Here is a 17146-nt window from a genome sequence, read left to right as displayed (position 1 = left end):
CCTGGACCTGTCTTTCCTCCAGCTTCTGACTCCAGGAAGAATTAGGGCTGCAAACCTGTAGGAAGTGAAGAGAGAGAAGGGAGGGGGCAGAGAAGTGGGCAGTTGGGAGAATAACACAGAGGCCCACTTGGTTGGCCTGACCACTGTTTTCCTATTTAAGAGAAATGGTGGTCACTATGACGTTGGCCAGAGTGAGAAGCTGTAGAGGGAATGGGAGGTGAAGTGGTGGAAACACACAGTGAAGATTCCTCTTTTCAGAAACCAGAATCATGTGAGAAATGGGGAGGTAGAGGAAGGGCTTCTAGTTGTTCTCTGTAGTCTCTTCTCTGAAACAAAATATACTTAAGGGGCTGGGTTTGTGGCTCAATGGTAGAGTGCTTGCCTTGCATGTGGAAGGCACTGGGTTCAATCCTCAGCACCACATAAAAATAAGATAAAGGTATTGTGTCCACCTACAACTAAAAAATATTTTTTTAAGTACATCTTTTTTTAAAAAATATATTTATTTATTTTATTTATTTATTATGTGGTGCTGAGGATGGAACCCAGTGCTTCACATATGCGAGGCAAGCACTCTGCTGCTGAGCTATATCCCCAGCCCTAAATATTTTTTAAACATACACACACACACACACACACACACACATATACACACACACACACACTTGGGTACTTTAATGAGCACCAAGTCCAGAGGGTGATAGACCCAGTCCAGCCAGGAGGAAAGGAGCCCCAGGGAGGTTCCTGTTGTACAAGGTGGGGCTGAGAATTCAGCAGGAAGGCCAGGATGGGAAGGTGACTCCACTGCCTACATGGAGAAGTTTGCAGGTGGCACCAGGCCACTTACAGAGCTCTGATCTCAGAATATGGGCTTGTGGGCTGTGGCTAAAGGGAGAACTGGCTAGGTGGCAGCTGCTCCAGGATCCTTAAAGGAAAGGAACGAAAAAGACACAGGGCAGCCAGATCTGGCTGGTGGAGACGAAGCACCTAGTTGAGGTGCTCAGACTGTCACAAGGCATCAGCAGGGCAGGGCCAGCCTGCTCTGATGGAGGAACCCCTGTCCTCCAGGACTTACTCCAGAAAGAAGAGAGGCTTTGCATGGTTGGGCTTTGCGTGGACATGCAAAGGACCTGGACGCCAGAAGGTAGAAACACAAAATGAAGATTCCTCTGGACCCAAAACGTTCAGAAATCCGGAGGACTCTCGACACCAAAAGGGCTTTCAACCCGTCATGCGTATATCTTGAAGGGTGGAGACACCCTCACCTGATATCTGGGTCGCTAAAGCAAGAAGGGCAGATAGGACTTTTTTTTTCCCTAGGAATCTAGGAGTGAAGTCATCAACTACTGGATAAGATGATTATGGGGTCTGGAGGAGCCTGGGGACGGGTGGTGCGGGAAGAGAGGCTTCAGCCACAGGTCAGGACTTCACAGGTGGGATGGGGGCTTTCCTGGGGCCTGGAGCACCGGAGGCCGGCCGCCGGCAATCGAAATTTCTTTGATTCATTTGTTCGAAGAGACCGAGGGCCAGCGCGGCGCCCCAAGGAGCCTGGCCCTGCCACGGGGTCCTGGCGGGAGAAGCCGGGCGTGGGGATCCACCACTGGAATGCCAAGAAAAGCGACGAAGAAAAAAAACCTAACACCTGCGGGCGGTGCGCAGCCGCAAAGGAGGCAGGGCGGCTTGTATGCTAATGAGAGCACCCAGGCCCGCCCCGGCCCGGGGGTCTGACGGACCCAACGCAGTGGGGTTTGGAGGGCTGCGGCGCCGGGCAATGCGCCCACGAAGGCTGATGCGGGGCGTGGAGTCGGGGCTGGGACCAGTGGGCTGGCGGCACAGCCTTGGGGCGGTCAGCGGCCTCCCAGGCGTCCGAAGCCACGGCTCCCCCACAGGCGCGAAGTGGTACGGCCCTGAGGGGGCGGGGACAGGATCATGTGACCAAGCTGCGGCCGCCATTTTGCTCTGCGGTGCTGGTATTTAGAGCGCAGCGGCTGACGGGCCAGGTCGCCTTCGCTCGCCTCTGCGCCCGCTCGTCGGTCTGCTGTTTTCACCTTGCCGCTGCCCGCAGAGCTCGTCCCCCGCCCCGCCCCGCCCGCAGACATGTCCGAGACCAAGAACAGCCCCGAGTATGCTTCGTTCTTCGCGGTCATGGGCGCTTCGTCCGCCATGATCTTCAGCGGTGAGCCCCGCGGCAGGCGGGGTCGGGCGGGGGGCGCCGCGGGACTCCTGCCCGCAGCGCACGGGGGGCCGGCGCGTGACTTCACTCTGACGCAGTCCGGGCTGTCTGGGGTGCCCGGCCTCACGCGACTGCGAGCTGGGGTCGGGTCCGAGGGCGGCGGGGGCCATGGGGTGTCTGGGGCTCAGGGTGTGCGTGCATGTCTAGGTGCGAGTCTTGGGGGTCCCCGGATTCCAGCTGACGGCCCTACCAGCCAAGCTGCGGTGCGGGGGTGGGGCGGCGCCGGCGCCGCTGCCATCTTAGCCCCGGGAGGCGGGAGGGGGGCTGGGGTGGGGGCGCAGGGGGCGGCGCGCGGTCTTGCGACTGCTCCGCACCCCGCATTCAGCGGGCAGGTGTGACATCACACCTCGGGAGGCTCCGGTCTGTGGGCGGCGGCGGCCCCGAGTGCGCCCGGGAGGGGAGTTCCTGGCCTCCTGGCCGGCGGGACACTCCGTCTCGCCAAGGTCCGCAGCCCTCGCCACAAAGGCGGCCGGGGTCAGGTGGTCCGTATCCTGAGGCAGGTCCTTCCGGTTGGGGCTTGTCTCGGTTTCCCAATTACCCTGTCAGCTACGTGGGTTGGTTGGGAAAGCTGGAAAAGGAGTTGGTCCTGAGAGCCCGCAGAGACGTAGGGGTGGGAACATATGGAAATGGGGGCTTCTGGGAGACAGCGCTTGTGTGGACCCTTGCTGAGGGTCTGTGCTTTGACTTGGATGAGAAGGTGACTTGGGATGCTAGCATTTACAGGATTGGGTCTTTGTTCCTTAGGAGGAATTCTCCAGTTTTGGTTCTTAAGAATGGAGGAATGAATGAATGAATGAATGACCTTCCTCTTTCAGGGCCAGGAATCGGGAGGGGCTGCCCAGATCTTGGAGAAGGAATCCAGCAGAGTTCTTGATGGCACCCTGCTTTGAATTTGGGCCTTGACAGTACTAGGGGGTCAAATTTAGTGAAAACTTGCCCTTCTGGGAGACAGAAGCTTAGACCAAACCTGAGAATGTGGGGCCTAGGGAGATAAGTCAGAGACAGCTACAGTGGACTGGTCTGGCCTGGTTTGCTCCTCCTCTGGTAGGTCTGGTTCTTGGCTAGAGTGGCCCGCCCTGCCCCACCCTACCTGGAGGACTGGGGAGGCTCCTAGTACATGTATGTGGAGGGTTTGAACTCTAAACAGTCTCTGCTGACTGTAAATACTTGTGGGGTGGGGACTTGGGGACCCTGCTGTCTTGGGGGCCTTCCCCTGCCTGGGCCTGTCTGCCAGTCACATGTTGTTGAGTGAGCCCTGCCCTTTCCATCCCCTTCCAGTAAGGGGTCATTTGTGGTGGGAGATGTGGTCTAGACATCTCCTTTGCCAGGATATGCCTGCTGTTCCCACACCTTTAGAGCTTCTCTGAGCTGCATGCCATGCATCTCCCTTAAGCTCCTTGTCCCCAGAATGCCTTCGGAGGTTCTACTACCTTCCACCGCAGCTCTCTGTGACTATAACTCACTTGTTCAGCAAATCTTGCTTGAGCTCTGCCAGGAATTGGGGTGACATCGGTGAACAACCAAGATCTCTGCCTGAATGAAACTTGCCTTCCAGTTTTCAGGGTGACTTCCGGTGACTCTGAGTTTTCCCACTGACCTGTTTTTCTATACCCAGTTCTCTCCCTCTCCATCAAGAACCTGCGTGTACTTTTCTACTGAGCAGTACCAGCAGGTGTCTGTACTTTATTGAGAACAGGGTATTGCTGGCTTAGGCCTTTCCTGCCTGACCCTGGCTCCTGGGGATTGGTACCTGCATACCTGTTGGCCTCTGTGAATTCTCTTCTGTGTCCTTAGCTCCACTCCTTCCCACATGGAGCTTAACACAGCCCAATGGTGGCTTGCCTCTTCTTTGCCCATTACCTTTTGAATTCATTTCTGCAGTCTAAAATGTGTCTTTCTCCAAGGTTTGTCTTCATCTTCTCTGCTGTGCTGCCTGGACAAGCCCCTCTGTCCTTCCATGGCCTTTGGTGTTGCTGTTGGATCAACATGAAGCTCTCTGCCAGTGTCTGGGTCTTGGCCTGCTTTGCACTTGACTTATTGATTGTTTAATATTTTTTTAGTTGTCAATGGACCTTTATTTTATTATTTATGTGAGGTGCTGAGAATCAAACCCAGTGCCTCACACATGCTAGGCAGGTACTCTACCACTCACCTACAACCCCAGCCCGACTCATTGGTTTTTAACCAAATGAGATCCATGCATATCTTTCAGGCCCCCCCTCCCCCATTTCACATTCCAGCTTCTCCTTTTTTCTTGTGACAAACATCCTGTTGATTCTTTCTTCATCATGTCTTCCATGAAGCTGCTCGTTGCTCCTTTTCTGTATTTTCAGCGACTTCCTCCCTGGTTTGATGCTTGTGTTCCAGGAACTGCCTCCTGACCCTGCTCTCTGCCCCACTGTGTCTGGCATTGTTGGCAGGCCTGCTTTTTAAAACTCCCATCAGGCTTGGCTTCTTGGACCTGCTGCCACCCAGGCCTAGACAGGTTTTATTTTCTGTAACTCTGACTTATAGTGGCTATCCCTTTTTCTCTCCCTTGTTCCTCTTGCCCTACCCTCTCCCCAGCCACATGACTTCCCTGCTGTTCTGGGGAAGGGCCCAGCTTACTTCCTGCCTCTTAAGAGTCTCAATACCTAGGGTGCTGAGTTCCCTGTGTTCAAACTCCTCCCCAGTGCCACATGTCAGCCTGTGCTCGCTGTTTGTAACTTGTCCCCAGGGGTGTGAACCCTGGAGGTGCTGGTCTGTTGCACATATGTGATGCAGCCTGACATGGGGCTGTGCCTGCAGAGGGAGCCTCCAGTGCCTCCCCGCCCAAAAAAAAAAAAAAAAAAAATACACTGTGACCGGAAAAGTTCCAGGAATGGCCTCTTGAAGATGGGCCCAGAGCCCTAGGCTAATGGTGTTACAAATCTTGGCCTGGTGGTATCTGGGCATCTCAGGATACCATTAGAGGAAGCAGTGTGGTCCTTTGTATCCCCGCCCTAGCCTGCTCTCTCCATTCTGCTCCTTGTCATCTCCACATGTGCTATTATTCTTGCCCTCTGTCCCATCTTCTTGTGATTTCCTATTCACTGTCACTGTTTCCTTCAGAACCGCCTGGTCTGTCATCTTTCCACCCCCTACCCCCACCTTGCTGTCCTGGAGGTGTTGCTGTGTTTGGGTCACTGTTCTGTCTCCTCATCTCTGAAAAGACAGAGCCCTTTGGAATTCAGCTCTTCTCAGTGCTGGAACAAGAGTAGGCTTTTTTGGGGGGTGGGGGTAGGGGTGCTAAGAAATCAATAAAATGTTACAAAGGCTGGAATTGTCCTAGTTCCTTCTGCCTCTGACCTGTGTTGTCTCTGTGGTCAAGCCAGTCATTGCTCTCTTCAAAATGAATATAGTATGGGCACCCTGGGTAAAGACAGGGCAAAGTATGCCATTGCCACTTGCTCCAGAGGAGACAGGCCACCCCTAGAGTCCAGCTCCCCTATTGCCATGTGGTAGGAGGCCTGAAGACCACAGGGAAGACAGAACTTTCCTGAGTTCTCATGGTCAGGGTGGGTGATGACCCCAGATTCCTGACCTCTTTCCTGTGCCTCATCCTCTTCTTTGCTTGCCCTTTCTTTTCCCTGGTTATTTAGGGAGGGTCCTGTCTATCAAGGCCACAGAGCCTGCTGTGTGGCATGGGGTGCTGAAAGCTGCCCTTCCTGGCAAAGCACAGCCCCTCCTAGCCCCCAGTTTAGCTCTGACTTCCAGTTTAGGGGCTGGAGTAGTGGGAAGTTGGGTGGTGAGTCCAAAAGCTCTGGCCTGGAGTTAAAGACTTGCTTATGGTCAGCTACTTCTGACCCTGAGGTCACATCCATCAGTAGAAGCTTTAGCCTGCTAGTACTGGGGAGGGGACCTTTGTGTGTGTGTGTGCAGTATTATGAGCATTGAACCCTGGGCCCCACACATGGAGGGCAAGCATTCTATCACTCTACCACACAGCCTAGACTGTGGTGGCTCTTCCAGGCTATTGTCCCTAGGTATTAGCTAAGGACTGATTGGCTACCCTGGACCTGCATCTGGGCTACTGATCAGTGGGCCACATATGATTTTCCAGACCTTTCTTGACTGGAAATACTGAGACTTAAGGTGGGACAAAGATGCCTAGAATCTCAAGTAAGGCTTTTGGGACCCTAGCTAGGGCTGCCTAAGGTAGCAGGCAGCAGGCTGAGGAGTGCTAGGGAATAGGGCTAGGTGTCACAGCAGAGTAGGAACCCTAGCGGGTCACAAGGGCTATTGCAGGAGAGAGAGGTGGACTGTGGTCACTCAGCCAGAGGAAAGTGGGAAATGGTTCTAACTGTGGCTGTTGCTTCTGGAGGCCCTTCTGCCCCTCTGGTGTTTTCGGCTCCCCATGTGAGTGCTAACTTGGGGAGCCCTCAGCTGTGCTAAGGAGGCCTGCAGGTGGCTCCTGGCTCACCTCACCTCCCTCCTACAGCCCTGGGTGCCGCCTATGGCACGGCTAAGAGTGGCACCGGCATCGCAGCCATGTCAGTCATGAGGCCGGAGCTGATCATGAAGTCCATCATCCCAGTGGTCATGGCTGGGATCATCGCCATCTACGGCCTGGTGGTGGCAGTCCTCATCGCCAACTCCCTGAATGATGGTATTAGCCTCTACAGGTGAGTGTGGGGAGTGCCATGCCTGGTACTGTCTTGCCTTGGTAGGCAGGCTGCTAACGGCCCTATATCTTTTCTCTCCTCCAGGAGTTTCCTCCAGCTTGGTGCAGGCTTGAGCGTGGGCCTGAGTGGCCTGGCAGCTGGCTTTGCCATTGGCATTGTGGGGGACGCCGGTGTTCGGGGTACTGCCCAGCAGCCCCGGCTGTTTGTGGGCATGATCCTGATCCTCATCTTCGCTGAGGTGCTTGGCCTCTACGGTCTCATCGTGGCCCTCATACTTTCCACAAAGTAGCCCCTCAAGCTCACCAGCCACAGAACACGATGTAAAGACCACTCCCCTCCTCATTCCAGAACGAACAGCCTGACACACATGCACGGGCAGCCACCCCCTCCTCCGTAGTTGGTCTTGTAAATGCGCAGTGTCCTAGTGCCCATTGTCTGTTTCCCCGCCTGGCCCCTTCCTCCCCGTGCTGTGGACATTGGGCCCACTCATCTCCCATCCAGGCCCCCGACCAGTGAGGATGCCAGCCTCCGGCCCCCGCCCTAGAGTGCTCTGTGTATAAGGATGAATTAGAGTTGTCATTTTTCTCTTCACTGGATGTTTATTTATAAAAGATTTGACCTGTTCATGCGTCTGTGGAGCAACCCTCGTCTCCCAACTATATAGTACCCTTTAGGTAGAGTGTTGCCTTGTGGGGTCCCCCTTGCCGAGACTCCTTGGATGGAACCGCCCCTTGCGCCCGGTGCCCCGGTCGGGGGCAGAACGCCAGCCACCAGGCCCTGGCGCCCAGCTGTGTCCAATAAAGTTCTCGGATGTGATAGGCCTGTGTCCCAGCGCTTGTGTGGGCGGGGCGGGCCGGGCTGGCGCCTGCGTCAATGCGTCGCGGGTCACGTGGGTGGGGCGATCATGTGGTGCCCGCCCTAGTCAGCTGAGGGTCACGTGGCACCGGGGCCTGCCGGCTCTGAGTTGCCGCGGCTCACGATGCGCGGCGGGCAGGGCGCAACGCGGGCTCCGGTGCTCCAGTTCACCAACTGCCGCATTCTGCGCGGTGGCGCACTGCTCAGGTGCGGGGGCCGGGCGGGGACAGCGCGGTGTGGGGCTGGGGTGGGCGACGGGACCGGTGGGCAATCTGAACGCCTGCCGCTGTGTGAGCAGGGAGGACCTGTGGGTGCGTGAGGGCCGCATCCTGGACCCGGAGAAGCTGTTCTTCGACGAGCGGCGCGTGGCCGACGAGCAGCGGGACTGCGGGGGCTACATCTTGGCGCCAGGCTTCATCGACGTGCAGATCAACGGTGCGGCCTGAGCCAGGGCCAGGGACGCAGGGGAGGAGCCCCGAGCACTCTGCGACCGCCTTTTTTTCTGACCCTAGGTGGATTTGGTGTCGACTTCTCCAAGATCACAGAGAATGTGGGTTCTGGGGTTGCGCTGGTGGCCCAGAGGATTCTGTCCCACGGCGTCACCTCTTTCTGTCCCACCCTGGTCACTTCCCCACCAGAGATTTATCATAAGGTGAGGTCAGGCTCCAGGCTTCAAGCAAAAGGGTCGGGGCGGTCTCTGGAAGCAATCATCCCCTTAACTTTTAAATCTCTTGCTGTTCTCTCTCCAAAAACATCGTATGAATCTGAATCTGTTCTCCCTCCACTTGGGCCTGGGGTGGGGGTCCCCTGGCCTTTATTCATCAGCTGTTCCTCTGCCTTCTAACTGCCTCTGCAGTGCTCCCCACTTTTGCTGTTTCAGCGTCCTCATCTGCCACAGCCCCTCCCTACCCCCACTGCCAGCCTCCAATCCTCCTGGAGCAAGCAAGGTTGCTGGAGACACAACCATTTCCTGGGGTCAGACTCCTATTTCCTGTCTGTGGTGTGTGCCTCATTTGAACATGTCTTCCAGAAAGAGCTGCTCTCCCAGTGTTTCCAGCCTAATTTATCTTACATTTCCCACCCTTCTACCTTTCTTGCTCTTAGAAGAAATTCCATTGTTCTTGTCCAGTTTTCCTTGGAAGTTTTGTCCTCTGAGCTGTTTCTTCCTGAGTGTGTTGCTGTCCTTTCCAGAACCCTTTGAGAGTAGGTTGCATATGCATGCCTCTGTATCCTTTAATACTTAACTTAAAAACATGGGTATTCTCTTACACTACCATAACGTGGCTGGTAAATTTAGGAACTGAACACTTTTAACCATGGTTAATTGATCTTGTTCTTTCAGTTTTGTCATTTGCCCCATCTGACTTTTCCTGTACTACAGAATCCACTGCGGAAATGTATGACTGTCTGTGGGTCCCTTTCTGGGTGTGAGCAGGGAGCTGTGGGAGGTTGTGGGTGGGCTCTGAGTTTGGGCTTCCTGGGCCTTTGTCCTGGCCTCCTGTGTTTATTTAGGTATTGGGGATTGAACTCGGGCACTCTGTCACTGAACTGTACCCCCATCCTTTTTCAAATTTGTGAGACAGGGTTTCACTACATTTTGGAGGCTGGCTTCCAACTTGTGATCCTCCTGCCTCAGTCTCCTGAGTCGCTAGGATTACAGGTGTGCACCTGGTGGCCTTCTGACTCTTGTATCAGCCAAAATATTTGGAACGGCCTTCTTTATTAACCTTAGTTTCCTCAATTGAAAGTAATCTTCGTCTCTCAGGGTCTTTGGATGCTGTGCTTGGTGCATATGAAGCATTTGGTAAATGTCAATTAAGGATGTCTTTCTGAAAATTTTTCACAGCTCTGCAACCACACAAATATCAAAAAACAAACTCAATTGTCCTGCTGCAGTTAGGCATCTGATTTTCCAGCTGCCTTCTTAGGCTCTGGTCCTTTCCAAGATAACAGGACTCGCATATCTCTAACATTCCCTTTGTACCTGGGGAACCTGTTCTCTTTCCCCAGGCACATTCCTGTAGTTCCAGGTTTCCCCTCTCCTGCCCCCAAGCTCTACCTGGAAGGCCTTGCTCTCCTGTTTCCCAGTTGCTTCCTTGCCCTTGCGTCACCTGCAGGTCTTTCTGGCATGATGTAGACACTCTGCCCCAGAGGGAGGACTGGTGAAGAGTGCGTGTTTTCTTCTTATCACTCACTGGGTCCAGGTGTGTTACAAACAAGACTCTTCCAAGATGAAAGCCTTGGGCCATCTGCCAATGTTGGAGATTGTGGAGGGTTTGGGATGTGTAAACTTAATACTAATATCATGGAAACCGGAGGACCTTTCCCTCAACAAGCACCCAACCTTCCTTCTGAGCCCCTTCACACTGGGTAGAAATGGATTGCTGCTTTGCCAGAAGTTAGCCAGGTCTTTTGTTGTTGAAGTCTGACCTGACACCAGCAGCTCCTTTCCTGGGCCTCCTTCAGCCCTGCCTTTTACTGTCCTTCCAGGCAGCAGATCTGTTCACATTATTCTCAGTTTTAAGGGCTTATTTGCTGAGTCAAGGGAGAGTACCTCCTTGCCTTTGACCCCACTGTCCTTCACACTTGGGCCTTTCCAGTTGCTCCCTGCTTTCTTTCCCTCTAGCTTGACTTGAACCTGTCCTTTCTCTTTACTCCCCTCCTGCTTTCCTTCCAGACTTTAGTCTAGCAAAACTCAGCCATTATCTTTTTTTTTTTTTTTAATCTCTAATGAACTTTGTATATCCACAGCTTGTTGGAACAACAGCAGCTCTTTGCCCCAACTTGTTCCCTCCCTAGGTGCCATCACTTTCAACTCAGCTGTTCTTTAGGAATTCACCTGCATACTAGAAAATATGCTAGTATTCCTATTCAGTTTTCTAGTTTGGGGCGATATTTCTTGCTTCCCACCAGGACAGATGAGGACTAGTTCTCTCTCATCTTTTTCTTTCTTTTTTTTTTTTTTAAAATACCTTTATTTTTCTTTCTTTATTTTTACGTGGTGCTGAGGATCGAGCCCAGGGTCTCACACGTGCGAGGTGAGTGCTCTACCGCTGAGCCACAACCCAGCCCATCTTTCATCTTTTTCTATGTCTCATTCTCACTAAATAGTATTTTTTATTAGATCAGCCACATAACTCCGACATGGGGGCTGCTGTGTATAATTCCAGGGTTTGAGTTATTTTCTCTTTTCTAAACTCTGCTTTTCCTGGAGTTTACTTTTTTTTTTTTAATAGCTAGTAACTCAAGTTCTGTAGTTTCCTGCTGACAGTTGTTACTCTTAGGCCATTTAGACATAGAATGGGCTCCATCAGTTTTGGCTTCCTGCTTTCCCCAGCACTTCCTGTTGTCCTCACCAGGGCTGAGCAGTCCTGGTATCACCATTCCCCACCATCTGGGGAGTCTATCCACCTTTCTTCTGAGTCTTCCATGTCCCAGAGCCTCTTGTATTTTCATCTTGGTGGTTTACACTTTTCATTTTGGTGGAATACATCCTCCAGTAGATTCTGAAGAAAAGGGTCATGGGACAATAAGTTTTTTGAAGCCTCAAAGGACTGAAAATATATTCTCTTGATCCATGGCCTAACTAGGCTAGAGTCTAAGTAAGAAGCAATTTTCCCCTAGGATTTTTTGTTTTGTTTTGTTATTGGTGGTGCTGGGGCTTGAATCTGAGGCCTCATTCATCTAGGCAAGTCCGCTACCGCTGAGCTACACCCTGCCCCTTAAAAAATTAAAAAAAAAAAAAAAAAAAAAATCTGAGACAGGGAATTAATTAAATTTGACTAATAAACTTCCTGGGCTGGTCTCAAACTTTGGTTTCTCCTGCCTCAGCCTCCCAAGTAGCTGGGATCACAGGTGTGCACCACTGAGCCCACTTGGTTGTTTTGAATTATTTCCTTGGTGACTTTTTGCCTGTCCTATGTCATCATTTTATGGGAGTCTCACTGGTCCACAGTTGGGCCTCCTGGGCTCATTCTCTGATTTTTTTCTCTTGTATTTTCTTATTGACTCCATTTTCTAGGTATTTCCTCAGCTTTTATCTTCCAGTTCTTCTCTTGGATTTCTTGCTTTGGTGCTCACATAATTTAAGCTTTGAAGAGCTTCTTCTGTCCCCCACCCCATGTTCCTTGTCTTAAATATTGTATTCTTGCTTCATGGACACATGACCTTTCATTGTCCAGAGGGTGTCGTCAACAGCTCTTTCCTGTGTCCCTTCTTGGTGTGACAGTCCCTGGCTCAGTTCTACTGTTGGCTTCCCCTTGTTGTCTTAGGGTGCTTTGAGGGCTGGGGATACTCACAGGTCAGGGTCCCGCCTCAGGCTTGTCAGAATGCCAAGGAAGCCTTGTTCTGCTCAGAGGAAACAGGCCTGCCTGGTGACTTGGCGAAAGTCTTCAGGATGTAAATTTCTACTTTCTTACTGATTTCTCTACTGCTCCTTGACCTACCCTTTCCCAGAGGCCCTCTCTCAGCCAGGGACACCTGGGGCAGGTATTCTAGGGACCCAGCTGCTCTCAAACAAGACTCCTTTGTCAGTGCCTGCCCCCAACCCATTTTTCACAGCACCAGGCACTGAAGGGCTTGAGCCCGTGGTCCTCTCTCAGTCTGTGGCCCACCTATATCTGTCCAGGATCTGCTTGTCTAACTTTCAGAGTCTGACTGCCTTTCTCTCTTCCTTTTTTTTTTTTCGTTAAATATTTATTTTTTGGTGTAGATGGACACAACACAATGCATTTTATTTTTATGTGGTGCTGAGGATTGAACCCGGGTCCTGCCCGTGCTAGGCGAGCGGCTCTACCACTGAGCCACAATCCCAGTCCCTCTCTCTTCCTCTTTAAGGTCTTTAAGGTTTGAGGTCTTTTTTTTGGAGGTGGGAGTACTGGAAATTGAGCCTAGAGGAGCTCTAGCACTGAGCTATAACCCCAGCCCCACCCCCCCCCTTTTTTTTTTTTTTTAATTTTGAGTCAGGATCTTCCAAAGTGGTGCTCAAGGTCCTGAGTTTGATCTCCAGCATCAGAAAAAAATCAATCAATCAATCAACCTTCACTTTTGTTTGGGGCAGGGAGTTCTGGGGAGGGTGCAGTTATCACTTTTGTTCAGCAGGGAGTCCTGAGGGAGTTGCAAGCAGCCTGCCACCCTTGCCCAGGGACCCTTGCAGAGCTGCAGGCTCTGGAAAGCCCTTGCCCACCTGGGAGAAACATGGCATGGGCTGGGTTGCCTGGCCTTTCAGCCCCTGAGATCAATTGTGAGCCTTGTCATTCCTCCCCAGTGCTGTGACCTTTCTGATCAAGTGTGGCCTGGGCTGTGAGTGTTGAGCCCTGATTCTACCTGCACTGAGCACTCTGGCCTTGCTGCTTGGACCTGCTCCTGCCTCCTGGCCTTGCTGCTCAGGAAGGTTATGGTCACTCTGTTGGGGCCTCTACTCCACTTACGTTCTAGCTGCTGCTGGATGGAGGCCACCCTGAAGGCCAGAGCAGTTTGGCGCCACCTTTGGTGCCCCTGTTCCTGTCCTCGTGGCATGGAAGCTTTGTTGCCTCAGTCCTCTCGGCAGGCTGTCTGGTGTCCCCCATTCGTAATTTCCTGCTCTTGACCATTGTATGGGGCCTTTGGCCATCTTCTAGTTCCTGGGAGAGATGGCCAGTGGGGATGGGCTGGGCCAGGGCCCTGAACTCTACCTGAGATCTCTGGGTACAGGGCTATGGGGGGGCAGGGCTTTAACAGCTGGTTCCCCCCAGGTCCTTCCTCAGATCCCCGTGAAGAGTGGTGGTCCCCATGGGGCAGGGGTCCTCGGTGAGTGGCTGATCCCCTCGTGCCCCCACCCTGGGAGACCCCTACCCACCAGGTGCCCAGATGGGGAGGGAGGGAGGGTGTGCAGGCACAAGGGGTCGATGTGGGCTGTAGGACGGGGGTGCCTGCTGGAGTTACCCTCATTTCCTCCCTCTAGGGGTGCACCTAGAGGGCCCATTCATCAGCCAGGAGAAGCGGGGTGCACACCCTGAGGCCCACCTTCGTTCTTTTGAGGCCCATGCCTTCCATGATGTGCTGGCCACCTATGGTCCCTTGGACAACGTTCGCATTGTGACACTGGCCCCTGAGCTGGGCCGCAGCCACGAAGTGATCCAGGCACTGACAGCCCAGGGCATCTGCGTTTCCCTAGGTAAGGGGCCGTCAGTTGGGGCGGGGTCTGCAGCTGGAGCAGAGTCTGAACTCAGGTCCCCTATGCAGGGCACTCAGTGGCTGACCTACAGGCTGCAGAGGAAGCAGTACAGAGTGGGGCCACCTTCATTACCCACCTCTTCAATGCCATGTTGCCTGTGAGTGCTGCCCTGGCTCCTGGAGGGGTGGGCTTTTGGCAGCCTCTGTCCTCACTCAGCCAGCCCCTCCTGTCCTGCCCAGTTCCACCACCGTGATCCTGGCATTGTGGGGCTCCTGACCAGTGACCGCCTGCCCCCTGGGCGCTGCATCTTCTACGGAATGATTGCCGATGGCATACACACCAATCCTGCAGCCCTACGCATTGCCTACCGGGCCCATCCCCACGGTGAGTCTCCATGGAGGAGGGGCAGTAGAAGTTAGTTGTTCAGCTTGCCCACCAGGCCCATCCCCCGGGTGAGTCTCCAGGGAGGAGGGGCGTTGAAATCAGTTGTCCTGGTCCTGAAGCACTTCTCCTCTAGGGCTGGTGCTAGTCACTGATGCTGTCCCTGCCCTGGGCCTGGGCAATGGCCGTCATACACTGGGACAGCAGGATGTGGAAGTGGATGGGTTGACCGCCTATGTGGCAGGTGAGTGACTCCCATGCTCACAGGAAAGCAGCCCCTCAACCTCTTTGGGGGGGGTGTGGAATTTGGGTATCCCCTGCTTGCCTTCTGAGCTCCCAGGCCCACAGTTCCCCTGGCCTCTCTGCTCTCAAGGCACCAAGACGCTGTGTGGCAGCATAGCACCAATGGATGTCTGCGTCCGGCATTTTCTGCAGGCCACAGGTTAGTGGGCCAGTGTGTCTCTGTATCTAGGAACAGAGGCCACCTCTGGGAGGAACTGGGGCGGGGTAGGATTATGGGAATCCTGTTTCAACAGTCTTCACCTGCCCATGTTGGGGTGGTGGTTTCCAGGGGATGGACTGGACACTGGAATGTGGCCAAGATCCTGCAGAGAGCTCATAAGCATAGTAGCATGGCTGCGTGGTAGCAAGCAACAGGTTGATGGACAATGAAACAACAGACCCTGGGAGGGGCAGGGCCCCCTATCCTACCTGCAGAAGGACCAAGGCTCCAGCCCTATGGGATGGGGGGCTTCTCAGGAACAGCACAGATGGACAGGTGGGATGGGGTGGGGCAGGATTGGCACTGCGGGCCCCTGGGATAGGTTGTGTGGTGCCCTTGCACAGCAGCAGATGAGAAGAGACTAGATGCCATTCTGGAGGCGGTAGGTATCACAGTCCATTGTATAAATCAGATGGGCTGAGGACAAGGGACAGCAAGGGGACAACCTAGGAGGCAGGACATGGCTGTATCTTAGCCCCAGGACTGATCAGAGTGGTGGAGAAGTGAATATGGTCATTTGACCTCTTGGTTAGGGGAGCAGAGAGCAGAGCCCTGGGTTCCTGCTAGGCTGGTGACATAGTGGGCCCTGGTATCACTTCTTTGCATTTGGGGGCTCTCCCCAGGATTCAGGAGAAAGTGGAGGGTCCTGTGGGCATGTGGGATCAGAGAGTGCTTTGTTAGGGAGAAGAGAAACCCTTCAGGCAGGGATGGTGCCTGGGCTGAGGAAAAGAGAAGCAAGTACTATCCCCTAGAGCTGGGGTGGGGATTGGCTGTTAGCATGTTGCAGAGTCCTGGGCTGTCCCCCCTTGTCTCCAGGCCCTAAAATGGGAGCTTGGAGCTGTGAGTAGGAGAGGGGCTGTGGGACATTACCATGATGTGTCCCAAACAGGCTGCAGTGTGGAGGCAGCCCTGGAGGCTGCATCCCTGCATCCCGCCCAGCTGCTGGGGCTGGAGAAGAGCAAGGGGAGTCTGGACTTTGGTGCTGATGCAGGTGAGGCTCCACATAGGAGAGGCCCAGTAAAAGGCTGGGTCAGGGCCCAGGTGAGTGAGTGAGTCTTCCCGGTTTCTGGCTCCCTGGAGGCATTACCTGCCATAGTCTCTCTCTGGCTCTCTATTCCCCTTGGCCAGGCTTTCTGGCATCCAAGATAAGGCCAGACCAGGGCTGCAGGGAGTAGTCCCTTGTCCCTGACTATGAGGAGTTGGACTCTTGGTTCTAGGACCTATGCCAGTCTGTGATGGTCAGGACATCCTGCATGAGTCATGTCCCTGGGCCTCAGCTTCCCCACTGGGTTCAATTGTGGGGGGTTGGGGTGGTTCCATTCCATCCCTTCTTACCCTGTGGCTCTGCCCCAGACTTCGTGGTGCTCGATGACACCCTCCGTGTCCAGGCCACCTACATCTCTGGTGAGCTGGTGTGGCAAGCAGAGGAAGCCAGGCTATAACCAAGGACTTCAGCAGGAGAGGATGCCCAGCCCCAGCTGGACACTGACATGGCGGACAGTCGAGGGAGCTGGTCTCCAGAGAGCAAGTTGGGACCCCTCCTCCAGGTTGGCCCTTCCAGAGCCTCAAATGGCCCTGGAGGCAGTGGCTCGGATAAATGTGTGGCCAACAGGACTTGCCTTGTCTCTGGGTGTTGATTGTTTTTAAAGCAGGGCTGCTATCTTGGGGCCTCATTGAAGGTGTTTGTGTCTTGGGGCAGAAATGGTTGGATTCCTTGTGGGCCCCCTATTAGGCTGGACCTGTCTGAGGTCTATAAATCCACAGGAAGATAGAGTTGGAAGTGAGCAGGGAGTCCTTCAGTGTGGCTGGTGGAATGGAATCATGGCCATGGTTGGAAGACTACAGGAAGGAGTTGGGGACAGTGATGGTGGGTGGTTTTTAATGTTTAGTCACATCCCCTGAGCTGGGTGGGCAGAGGGGAGACCCAAGGCCCAGTTCTGGACCTGGGCACAGTTCCAGGCCCTCTGTTGAGACCTTCTTGAGGGTATCCACACTGGTCTTGGAACCCAGGTCACCCAGCACTGAGTGCAGGAGGTAGTACCCAAGGGTCCCAATCCAGGCCAGGACCCCCAGCTAGCTGTTTATCCCTGGCCTGCTGACTTGCCCTGACCTCAATCCCATCACCTAGCACCCTTGTGCATAATCATGGTTCTGTGTTCTTCTACATCATAGCTCAGCAGCCCCACCTCCCCAACATGCCCCTGGTGGGTTTGACAAGCCCTCCCCTTGCCCACCATAGTTTGGTGGCTATGGAGACCTGCCAGTGCTGTTGGGAAGCTCAGGGTCTCACCATTGTTCAGGGGCCCTTCAACTTATCTTTGCTTCTTTAATGTTGCTTGGGCAACACATTCCAGTGTTCTACTCCAACACATTCTTGG

The 17146-nt window shown here is 53.8% G+C and overlaps 2 protein-coding genes across 3 annotated transcripts; both read left to right on the top strand.

The window, feature by feature from the left end:
- Window positions 1-1921: 1921 nt before the first annotated feature.
- Atp6v0c (ATPase H+ transporting V0 subunit c) lies at window positions 1922-7692 on the top strand. Its single transcript, XM_076840254.2, has 3 exons — window positions 1922-2176; window positions 6693-6876; window positions 6961-7692. The coding sequence occupies exons 1-3, from the start codon at window positions 2098-2100 to the stop codon at window positions 7163-7165; spliced, it is 468 nt and encodes a 155-aa protein (XP_076696369.1). The 5' UTR covers window positions 1922-2097; the 3' UTR covers window positions 7166-7692.
- A 122-nt stretch (window positions 7693-7814) lies between these two features.
- Window positions 7815-16382, top strand: Amdhd2 (amidohydrolase domain containing 2). Of its 2 annotated transcripts, XM_076839948.1 has the most exons (11): window positions 7815-7938; window positions 8030-8166; window positions 8244-8383; window positions 13464-13518; window positions 13673-13885; window positions 13954-14042; window positions 14125-14269; window positions 14403-14510; window positions 14640-14708; window positions 15658-15759; window positions 16122-16382. In XM_076839948.1, exons 1-11 carry the CDS (start codon window positions 7856-7858, stop codon window positions 16208-16210), a joined length of 1230 nt encoding a protein of 409 aa, XP_076696063.1. In that variant the 5' UTR covers window positions 7815-7855; the 3' UTR covers window positions 16211-16382. The 2 variants fall into 2 exon arrangements, with proteins under 2 accessions (XP_076696063.1, XP_076696064.1); XM_076839949.1 differs by lacking the exons at window positions 8244-8383; window positions 13464-13518.
- The last annotated feature ends 764 nt before the right edge of the window (window positions 16383-17146 follow it).

The sequence above is a fragment of the Callospermophilus lateralis genome, chromosome 19 (assembly GCF_048772815.1).
Source record: "Callospermophilus lateralis isolate mCalLat2 chromosome 19, mCalLat2.hap1, whole genome shotgun sequence".
NCBI lineage: Eukaryota > Metazoa > Chordata > Mammalia > Rodentia > Sciuridae > Callospermophilus > Callospermophilus lateralis.
This window is presented reverse-complemented; position numbering and strand designations above follow the sequence as displayed.